Source organism: Physella acuta, unplaced genomic scaffold (assembly GCF_028476545.2).
Source record: "Physella acuta isolate Inbredline_101_S28 unplaced genomic scaffold, ASM2847654v3 ptg000129l, whole genome shotgun sequence".
NCBI classification, from domain to species: Eukaryota; Metazoa; Mollusca; class Gastropoda; family Physidae; genus Physella; species Physella acuta.
The window spans coordinates 138,037-148,971 of NW_026731648.1; the positions used below are offsets into that span (position 1 = coordinate 138,037).

The following is a 10,935-nucleotide window of genomic DNA, read 5'->3' on the forward strand; positions in this document are numbered from 1 at the left end:
TAGCGTGTTGGTGGATCATGTGATCATTTAATCACGCAGAAAGTAGAAGTAGAGTGGTTCTGGTATCTCCTGGAGTAGAGTGTACAGTTAGTCTAATATAGCATGAAGTAGAAAGTATAGTTATTCGGACAATCTAGCATCTCCTGACTCTTGAAGTAGAGAGTAGAGTCTAATATGGCCTGTAATAGAATGTAGAGACATTCTAGCATCTCCTGAAGTAGAGAGTACAGTTAGTCTAATATGGCATGAAGTAGAAAGTATAGTTATTAGGACAATTCATGACGCAGAAAGTAGAATCATTCGAATGGGGCATCTAACCTCAACCAGAAGTGGCGTCGAATTCTGACATTGAGTAAAGATTCCACTTTAAAGCTAACGATCCATTGGGCAGCTGAACGTGAGTTAAGTACCCATTAGAGCTGGGTGGACTCAGGGACTCAACAGACAAGAGTTCTACCGCTGGGCCACTCCGTTCTAAATCTGACATGTAGTGAAACAAAAAGGAGAGTGATCCCGAACCTATATGCAGAGTTTCTTCCAGGCAACTCTTCTGACGGGGGGGGGGAGCCAAATTTTTTTACCGCCCCCCCCCCCCGAATGAAATGAAATTTATATAATTTATATAGAAAATATATACTTTTAACAGTCCCCCCCCCCGAAGAAAGTCTACCGCCCCCCGAAAATTTCAAGTGCCCCCCCCCCCCGGAGAAAAAAGTCTGGAAGAAACACTGCCTATATGACGTCGAAAGTTGGATATTAGGGTGATGATGCAGAAAGAATGCTTTAGTTTGCGTGGCAGCATAATAGTTTAAAACATGTGATGGAAAAGTCATTCGATTAATTCGCCGATTTCAAGAAAACCTTTCTTAAAATCGAGTAATCAGAAAACAACTTTGACCTTTTTTTTAAATGAACCGATTAAAAAAACAGTTGTTACATGCTTAAAATCAAATTCTAACACACAAACATTGACTTTTCTTTTATAAAAATCAATAAATTTAAAAGTGAAAGAACACTTCTTTCACTTTTAAATTCAGAGGTCCCCCCCCCCCCCCCCCCCGAGAAAAAAGTAGAAGAAACACTGCACATTTGTGTACGTTTACAGAAAACAAGATCAAATTAAAAAAAAAAGAAACCTCTGTTATAGTGAGTATTTCAAGATTGCACTATTAACGTTACTTGAAATAGTAAGCTTATACATGCTAATTAATCTTGACTTAAATATCTCTCTAAGAGAGCTTAAGTGCACTTTTTTAACACAAATAACTTTTTTAAGGTCAATAAATGTCCCAACAGTTATTTCCCGCCTATGGCTAAAAAAAATGGAGTAGGTTGTGCTTTTCTAGCATTATCCGGAGTCTGAAAGTGCAAATATAACCAGATAATATATCAGCAGTGTGATGATCTGACCCAGAGTGCATTATATTATTAGGCAATGTGCTTGGCTGAGCGTAACAACGTCAAAAGCGTGCGCGCACATTCGTTTAATATATTATTAATTGTTTATTAATATAATTTTTTTTTTATTTAGGATACAAATTTTACTTAATGGCATTTCAAGGATTATTAAGGAAATTAAAGAACTACTAATTTGTACTTGTAATTCCCATATAATGTTTCTTTTTACTTTCTCGTATATACGAAGTAAAGAGAAAGTATTGTAATCGTGCACAAAAATCAATTGAAATTTTAACAATTTTTACCGTATTACACCTCAGTCCTTCATCACATCCGAAGTATAGAGGACTTATTTTAATCGGGCAAAAATTATCAATCCAGATTTATCAAAATTAAGAGGTTTTATGCGTAATCCAGTTTGAAAAACTGGGCGTTGCAATTCTGTCCGTATGTCTGTGTGTGTGTCTGTCCGTGTGTAAACACGATAACTTGAATACCGTTACAGCTAGGTTGATGAAATTTCATATATAGGTATTTTATCAAAATCGTAGATCCGTATCAACTTTTGAGCGATTCCCGATAACCGGAAGTGGTACTTTTTCTACTTTGAATTTTTCAAAAGCCTATAACTTGAGTACTATTTCAGATAGATAAATGAAATTTCACATGTAAGTAAAAGATCTAATTCTCTACCTTCTGTTTAATTTTGAGTAATTTCCATTGACCGGAAGTAGTAATTTACGCTACTTCCGATTTCTCAAAAAACTAATGCAAATTTTTAAAGTACTAATAATATTGCGCACTAGTATGCACTTTTTTATTTGGCGTTCACTTGGTGTGCAATTAATTTGTCTACGAGATTTTATTCTATTTTTAAAACTTTAGGTATTTAAAATGGATTAAAAATCATGTCTATAGCCCGAGTTCCCATCCCCTGTTGTTTTATATAAGAATATTCGAGAAAGTTTAGGGGAGATCACTCCCGGTTTATTTAAAATGCATTTGCCGCATTCCCACCCCCGCCCTTAACATAAAAATATGACTAGTGTGGGCCAGACTACCAAGTTAAATTATTATAGTGTTTTAAAAAAAAAAAACGGAATTCTGCAAGTTTCATACAAGGTCTAGATCTAGTTGTTTTTGTTCAGACCTTTGCCGCTTGCCGTATCTAATATTTTAAAATAAAAACAAGTGCTACGTTCTTGTTAAGCTCACGACACAGACGTTAAAAAATAAAAATGTAAATGGTTATAAGAGACAACTACAACAACTCTAATTTCACCCACACCCTCAAACTAACCGGATAACCCTAAGATAAAACCAGACTAATTGATAATTCGGTAGGCTGTGTAGTTATGATAAGAACTTTATAGCTTTTATACAAAATACTACAGCTGGTGATTTTAAACAATAATCGATCTACAATCGAATTAGAATAAAGTAAAATAAATAGTTTTGTTTTCTTTTACTTTTTATTTTTATCTAATGGCTAACTGTTAAAAAACTGTTGAGGATCAAGGATGACTGTTTCTTTTTAAAAATTGAAATTTAATATTTACGTGTAGATCTTTTAGTAACGAATAATCATTTTTTTAAAAGTTTATTTAAATCCTCACCGAATTCCAAGTGAGATTTTAATACCACTAAGTTATAGCGCGAAATAAATAATTTCCGGGGCTTAGGCTTTTTAATTTACTTCTTCAGCTGGAGATCATTTCCTCGAAAGAGTGCGAGAAAAGCATGGTGGTGATATCTGACGTTAACAACATGTTTTGGGGTAAAGCACTTTTCCCGAATGTTTGAATTAATCGCTGTTACTTTAAACTTAAAACTACTGTTTTTTAAGATAATAAGTTAATAATGCTCCAAAAATAAGTAGATCTAGATTAGTCCTAATATTCTATTGTTTTAAAAAATGTCACGTGTCGGAATTGATTGACAGGCGCTCAATTTTTTCAAAATTTTTGAACTTGCTTAACTTTAACAACCCACTGAGTTCGTTTATCAATTGATTTAATCAATTTATAGACTTCAAACGTCGGACCCTAATCACTAGTGAACTGTGGTTCAGAATGTGTCATTTTAAAATTAATAAATCATTTCCAATTTTGCTTTGTAGCAGAACAAAGACATGGTTACAGGCTTGATCAATGTTGTCTTTTTGATAATTTTGTCCATAATAGTATTTTAATAGATGTGGTTACTCTGTGTGAAAAATATGTGTAAATAGAATTTATAAGGGGAAATGGTACCAATTCAAGATTCATCTGGATCGAACATTTGCCAATAAAACATGCTTACTGCTTAACTGACAGTAACACGCAGCCATTTTGGAGCCTGGTTTAATCAACACTTCTGAGAAGTTATGGGTGCAATTAGGGCAGGAATATGATGCTTCTGTTAATTAAAAAAGAATTGGGGTAGTCAACCTTGGTTGTAGAAAAGTTATAAAATGGAAACTTTATCATAAGCCTACCTAAATGTTTGGGTTTTTAAATAAATAGGCTACAACCTAGATTTTCGTATCAAATATTAAAACGCTTAGGCCCTATAGTGCCCTTATTGTTCTGATGTCTTACATTAGCATTCAGGGTAATGGCAAATTTTATCAGATCTGCATAAAACAATCTAGATGAACCTCTAAAAAACCTCAATTTCTCACTATTTCAAATCATCCAATCACATTAGAGGCCAAATTGTTTTGTCATCTATGGACTAGGCATTTACTGTTTTGACACTTGTTGTTGTAACGTTTACCTATCTACCAGCCAGATAGATGGTGAACGTCCCCGGATTCTTTTTTCGGGGTTATATGCAAATGACTTAAAGCCTAAATGAATGAACACTAACTCAACAACACACTAGGGCTCGATCTCGATGTCTAGGGAAAACTAGTGATACTATTGAAGTTAACAACTCATTCAATCTGCATACAACCTTTAATAAGCGAACACAGTTGTGGCAGAACACTAGGTTAAACGAGATAAAATATTTAATTTAGAAAATAACAAAACCCAACTTACAAAGCGTAAGAAAAAACACTATCACAGATTTTACACTGTATAAAAATAGCCACAGGTCACACAACACTGCTATAGCTTCAAGAATCACTTGGCGACAAGTAATATTATACTAGAATACTAAAACAACTTAAGAAAGCATAGCACACACAGGACTTAAGTTCTCTCACGTTCAAATGGTCAGAATCTATTGCCGGACAAAATGGACGGCCTGGTCTTAATAGACCGTTTGATCAAGGTAGACTGCCTTGTGTTGCGAGTGTCTGATCCAGTTAAAGACTTATGCAACAGGGGAGGTTATTCTCAACTCATGTAGCCATTGGTTGGGATGGTCATCTGATCAGAATCAATCAATCAGATCCTGATGGAAAATTTCTGGGTCCTAGACACCCTTAATAAGACAGTGGAAAAACCCCGGTAGTTGCACCATCAATCCATATAAGGTATTATACAATGTCAAAATAAAACATTACTGGACCTAAGTAGGTCACATTGTATAAGGCATAACCAGTTTGCTACTACCAAATAAGCACAATATCATGTTCAGTTTGTTTACATTTAACATGAGCTTTCACTAAGACAATATTCACTATACAGACAAGTCTTTAACTTAGATAGAATCTTCCACCTAAACAAATAAGACTAGGCCTATAGTATAGTATAGTTCTACTCGCTTTTGATGAGACCTAGCTTTAGTACAGAATAATTAACGCACAAAAACATCACACATTCTCAACATGTTTGAGTGTCAGTCACTCCTCGCTATAAAACTTGAAATGCAGAGAGAGAATAATGTTCAACTAATATTTTCAGTAGTCTTATCATTCTCACATACATTACAACCATTCACATAATTGAAGTTAAGTCTGATACTGTTGTATTATCATTATATTTTACTTCTTATATCCATACTCTGGGGGTAATGCCCTGTTTCCGGATTATCCATATAAGCTATGCCATGAGTTTTAACGCTTTTTATCTCAAAAGTAGACTGGGGGTCCGTTGTGGATGTCTTAGATGGATGACCCCATATTTTAAATGAAGTTTTAAGCTCTCTTCCAAACAGGTTTTACTATATTCATAGATTCACAACACTTTTTTTTTATCTTAAAGGTGTAACACTTGATGGCGGAAAGCGCTACTCTCAACATGTGACCAAGGGTTTTCATATCTCCATGGCGGCCCTAGAAAAAGGTATTAAGCAATTGTTATACTTAACAATTATATGATTAGCTTTGAAAAATGTAATTTCATAGAATTTTATTTTAACTTTTATTTTCTTTGGATTTCAGACAAGCCAAATGAAAATGTACAAGTAATGCTGCAGCAAGAGTCCTCAGAGTTCTTGCTGTGTACATTAAACAGTACAATTCTGCAACAACCACTTGACCTTAACTTTGCTCATGGAGAGAATGTTACTTTCAGTTTAAATGGTTCAGGTATAATGTCTAAAGTATTTTTTTTTGCTAGTCCCGAACACTATCTTAAACAAGACTCCTTTCTGGTTTGCTGCACAAATTTCATCATTTACTTTTTAAAAAAAAAAATATTCTTCTGCTAAAAAAGATTAATGTATATTTATCTTTTATCCATAGTTTTACAACTTTAAAATATACCTCTTCTCTTTTACCTTGCAACATACAATTCATCGTTCAGCTTATGTTTCTTGATGCCTGTTCACATGTATTTCCATCGATTACTTTACATAATTGATTGTATTTTAATTTCTTTTCATTATACTCCTTTTTGTTTTTTTAGGAGTTGTCCATTTAACAGGATACATCATAGAAGAGGAGCCATTTGATGACTCTTGCTGTGACTCTGAAGAAGGTACATAGTTTTATTCTTTAGAGTGAAAATACTGACATGCATTGTATCGCTTACTGTTTCTTGTTCATAACTCATTTAACACATGAATTCCTATCTTCAGAAGCCCCTTCTCTGGTAGATACATCTGCTGAACTTAGTATGTCAGGTATTTCACCTTTATTTATTCATTTTTTTTAGTTTATTGATTTTTTTTTTTAACTCAGAAGGACATTTCTACTCATTTACTATGATAAACTTTTTAGGTGGTAAAAAGAGAAAAGCTTTGGAATCTCAAAGGCTAGCTAAAAAAATTAAAATGCTATCAGATAGTGTTGGAGATGAGGATGATGACGATGACAGTGAAGATGCAGACTACAGCATAGATGATGAAGAAGAAGATGAAGAGGTGATTGTATATCTCTTTGTTGGATTTAAAAAAAAAAAACTTTAAACTGTTAACTTATAAAACATGGGATAAATCGTATACTTATTTTAAATAGTTCATGACATTTTATTGTCTTGTGAAACACAAAAGCTCGGGCTCATGAGTTCAAACCCCGGGCAGATCTTGCTCAAGCTGAGAAATTACTATGGAAGACAATCCAAACAAACAGGCAGGCTGGAATTGAAGTGAAAAGCCTCTATGGCACGTAATACTTAGTTGTGTTGGAGGAAATCCTGTCCAATATTACAATTAAGTACTAAGAACAAAACACAAGTTTAATTATTCATCAGGCATGCAGAGGTCAATAATATTTTTTTATTTTTTTTCCAGTTCTCAGATGATTTTGAAGAAGGTAGGTGCATCACATTTTTTGGTACTGCTAAATATATTTAACCATGTTGGAATTAATTATTAACTTGGTTATAGTAATTGACTTTTATTAATTAAGATCTTTTGTTTCAACCAGATGAATTTGGAGACAGTGATTCAGATGATGATGATGGTCAGTATTTAGGAATTAAAGCTTTTTTGAGAGTTGGCGTATTATGAATAAATTATATTTAGTTAAAATTAAATCTGTTTCATAGTTTAGTGGTAGAAAGACAAGTAAGCAGTTTGTTCATATACAAGCCTGTCTACCAGGAGTACCAGTTTGTGAGTCAAGTATTGTATACCTAAAATTAAAACAAATTTTCTTTCAAAACCATTAGGAAACTTGTTACTGCATGATCATAATATAAAGTTTAAAATATTTTATTATTACACATTTCGTCTCTTTATTTACCATTATGAAATTTAATTGAAAACATACCACATGGTGTGGGCTTGTAATTTCATAAAGCATATCAGACATCTGTGATTAAGAGAAGAGTTTTCCGTAAATGACATCACTCTCTTCTGTGTTAAAGGGGACGATTACTTTAGTTATGTGGAGGATGAAGGGGCATTTAAATAGTGCGAAGTTACATTTTTTAATCTTAAACCGCTTCTTTAAAATGAATTTGAGCAGTTAGTCAACAGAAATTAAAGACCAATATACCAAAAATATTTTTTTATAGACAAAGCAGTTACGGCTAGGCTGTGCTGGATTATCTTTAGGGGTGTGGTTTCTTATGGGTGACTCCTACTGTAAACTAAATAAAGTTTGATGCATTGTATTTCTAAAATAAAATTATGATCATATGCATCTAACATTGAAATACTCTACTTAAAAATTGCTGTTGTCTGAGTATTGCATTAAGAATTACAGTTTCCAGATATTCCACATTATTGTTGAAAAGCTTGGTATTCGGTTTTTGCAGATGATGATGATGATGAAGATGAAAGTGATGAAGAAGAAGAAGAGTCACCAAAGAAAAAAGAAAAGGTTAAGACTCCAAAGCCTGACTCAAAAAACAATACACCAGTTCCCCAAAAGTCTGCACAGCAGAAAACTCCTAAGAAAGAGGAATCTACACCTTCACAGAAAGCAACACCAAAAGAAGCCAAAAAACAGAAACAGTCTGTGTCTGAGACACCAAAAACTCCAAAACAAAATGGCAAAGATGAATCACAAGTTGAAACAGTATGTTTTTGTTGTAGTCTTGTAGTTCATGTGCAATTGCAGTATTAGTGGTATTCATTTGTTTAGTCATAAAAATTATATAAATAACAGTCTGGTTAAAATATATTTTCAGCCTACCACACCTGCAGGGGAAAGTGCCAAAAAGAAGAAAAAGAACAAGAAAAAGAAGAACAAGGATAAAAGTGCCAATAACTCTATGGTAAGCATGCTAATAGTTCTTGCTTTATATTTACATTTAATCTGAAGTTCAATAAATGCTTGACAGTTGTTTTTTGGTGCATTTCGATTAATTTTGTCAGTCTTAATACTCTTAACTTTAAAGGGTTACATTTTTGTGTGCATTTTGAATAAATTTTGTCAGTCTACTTCGTTGGGTTAATGTTTAGTTGTAGTTTTAGAGTTAGTCATGAATCTTGACTGTTGGCTAACTGGGTTGACTTAAATGTTTAGAATGAGAGCACAGCTAGCACTCCAGGAAACACATCAGAAACAACACCATCTACTCCTAAAAAGAGAGTTGTAGCTGGGGGCACAGTGGTTGAGGACTTGAAGGTTGGACATGGGCCTGAAGCCAAACCTGGAAAAATGGTAATCATTTTTATATGCTGATCTTTGTGAATTGTTTAAGTTTTCTGTGTGACATTACTAATTTAAACTTTAGATAGTTAGTGCTACAATACAAAATTATTAGTCATACTTCGAGCAGTTATTAAATGTATAGAGTTTTACTATTTAAAGAAATAGCCCTTTACTAAAATTGACTTAGCACTTCAACTACACATCAACTTAAATTTATTCTAGAATAGAATCAACACATTTCTTAGCATGAGATTTTGATTACGTTTGCTATGTGTTTTAAAATTTCATTTCTCAGGTATCTGTTTACTATGTTGGAACCCTAGCCAAGAATAACAAAAGATTTGATTCATGCACAGATGGCAAGCCATTCCGTTTTAGACTCAACCAGGGGGAAGTAATCAAAGGCTGGGATGTAGGAGTCAATGGTGGGTAGATTTTATATTGTTTGGTGTTGATAGTCTATCTCTAAAAAACATTTATAAAAGGTTCGGTTTTGTTTTGCTGAGATTTTCTTAGACAAATAAATGGGAGCTGGGCAATTCTCTTCCCACTCCTGAAAACAATTAGTCTTCTCCCCCTGCCTGAAGACCCGGGGAACACATTTAGATATCTTTATGCTCTAGTCTGGGATGAGGGTTTTGAATCAGATTACGTGGTTAAGGAATATTCTGGATATACGCTTATTCTACATTCTGATTCTACATACCTGATTAACAATTATTTTGTTCTATTGTGTTCTATATTGGGCACTTATAAAATGCTCATGCTGTACTTTCTATGGATTTGTATAATCATAATCTGCTGAGGGTGGGACTCAACAGGGAGTAATGTCAGTGTCACAAACATGTATAGGTGTACAACACAAAACAGATGGTTTGGAGTTAACATTGCCAAAATAGCAAGCTTAGGATGAGAAATTGCCAGTCATGATATGTCATAATTTTTGTCAAGGCATAATAAAAACTGAATTTATCCGTCTTAACCAACAAATTTATGTTGAAAGAATTAGTTTTTGCTTACATTTTCAAACTTTTTTGCCATTTTATTTTCCTTAGGAATGAAAGTTGGAGGCAAAAGAAAAATAACAATCCCAGCAAGTCAAGGGTAAGTGGCTTCTATATCTTTTCTGTTTCTGTCCTTGTGTGCAAGTATGTCACCATGTCAAGACTGCTAGACTTATAATATATAATGGACATTATTATCTCTTCATGCTCTTTATTGTCTCTTCTGTTACATGGTTGAAAAGATGACTATTCAACTAAGCTTAACCATCCTTTTCTTTTTTTTTCTGTAGTTATGGCAATGCAAAACAAGGTCCCATCCCACCAAATTCAACCCTTGTGTTTGAAGTGGAATTGAAAGCTGTTAGTTGAAGGGATTAATAATTTTATTCATTTTAATGATTTTAACATGTGTTCATCAAGTATACTTTCCAATAATGCCATTTTTATTTTATTGCTTTTCTAATATGCCATATCAGACTGCATGTTTGGTTAGTAAATTTACAACAAACTCTGTGACAATATGTGGTTCATGTTAAACATTTGTATGTAAATCTATGTTAATTAAGGACAGATCTAAGTTCATGTAGGCTGAGTGTTAGGGATAAGATTAGCATTTTAAATAGGCAGGGCATTTCTAGGGAGGTCGCTCTGTTGCATGAATATTTTTTAATTTGTTGTTGTTGTAAATTTAAGCTGATAATTTTTAATGTTTGGTTGTTGATCTGATGGGCATTAATAAAATTGATGTTAAAAAAATTAATAAAATGTTTGTTTTTTTAGTTGATTTTTATGAGTCATTGTTTTAGAGCGGAGTCGGCGTGGTTGAGTTGGTAAAGCTCATGGTTGCTAAACCGAAAAAGTCTTGAGTTCGAACCCTCTGGCAGATGAGGCTCGTTAGCTGGGGACATCCACTCTTCTAGGAGAGACAACTCCAAAATTAAACAACTGCTGCCTTTTAGTTTGTTCTTGGTTGGACAAAGGCTATGGAAGCAAATCCAAAAAGAAAAGCAGGCTGAAATCGGAGTCAATGGCGCATAACCAGTTGACAAGTATCCTTAATTGGGATGGAGGCATGGTCGAGTTGGTAAAAGCTCATGGTTGATAAATTCAAAAAGT

At 33.8% G+C, this 10,935-nt stretch overlaps 1 protein-coding gene across 3 annotated transcripts; it reads left to right on the top strand.

Annotated features, from left to right (window-relative positions):
- Positions 1-3,052: 3,052 nt before the first annotated feature.
- Positions 3,053-10,569, top strand: LOC131935046 (46 kDa FK506-binding nuclear protein). Of its 3 annotated transcripts, none has more exons than XM_059291324.1 (14): positions 3,053-3,175; positions 5,532-5,612; positions 5,711-5,857; positions 6,177-6,248; positions 6,349-6,393; positions 6,491-6,633; positions 7,003-7,024; positions 7,139-7,174; positions 7,953-8,236; positions 8,349-8,435; positions 8,687-8,824; positions 9,111-9,240; positions 9,871-9,919; positions 10,110-10,569. In XM_059291324.1, exons 1-14 carry the CDS (start codon positions 3,139-3,141, stop codon positions 10,186-10,188), a joined length of 1,350 nt encoding a protein of 449 aa, XP_059147307.1. In that variant the 5' UTR covers positions 3,053-3,138; the 3' UTR covers positions 10,189-10,569. The 3 variants fall into 3 exon arrangements, with proteins under 3 accessions (XP_059147307.1, XP_059147308.1, XP_059147309.1); XM_059291325.1 differs by having other exon boundaries at positions 7,974-8,236; XM_059291326.1 differs by having other exon boundaries at positions 7,139-7,167; positions 7,973-8,236.
- The last annotated feature ends 366 nt before the right edge of the window (positions 10,570-10,935 follow it).

Excerpts from the sequence above, each read along its gene's own strand:
- LOC131935046 (XM_059291324.1), top strand. The coding sequence starts at position 3,139 with ATGGTGGTGATATCTGACGTTAACAACATGTTTTGGG. Across the intron at positions 6,249-6,348 it reads TTGCTGTGACTCTGAAGAAG|AAGCCCCTTCTCTGGTAGAT; the intron begins GTACATAGTTTT and ends TCCTATCTTCAG. Across the intron at positions 7,025-7,138 it reads CTCAGATGATTTTGAAGAAG|ATGAATTTGGAGACAGTGAT; the intron begins GTAGGTGCATCA and ends TGTTTCAACCAG.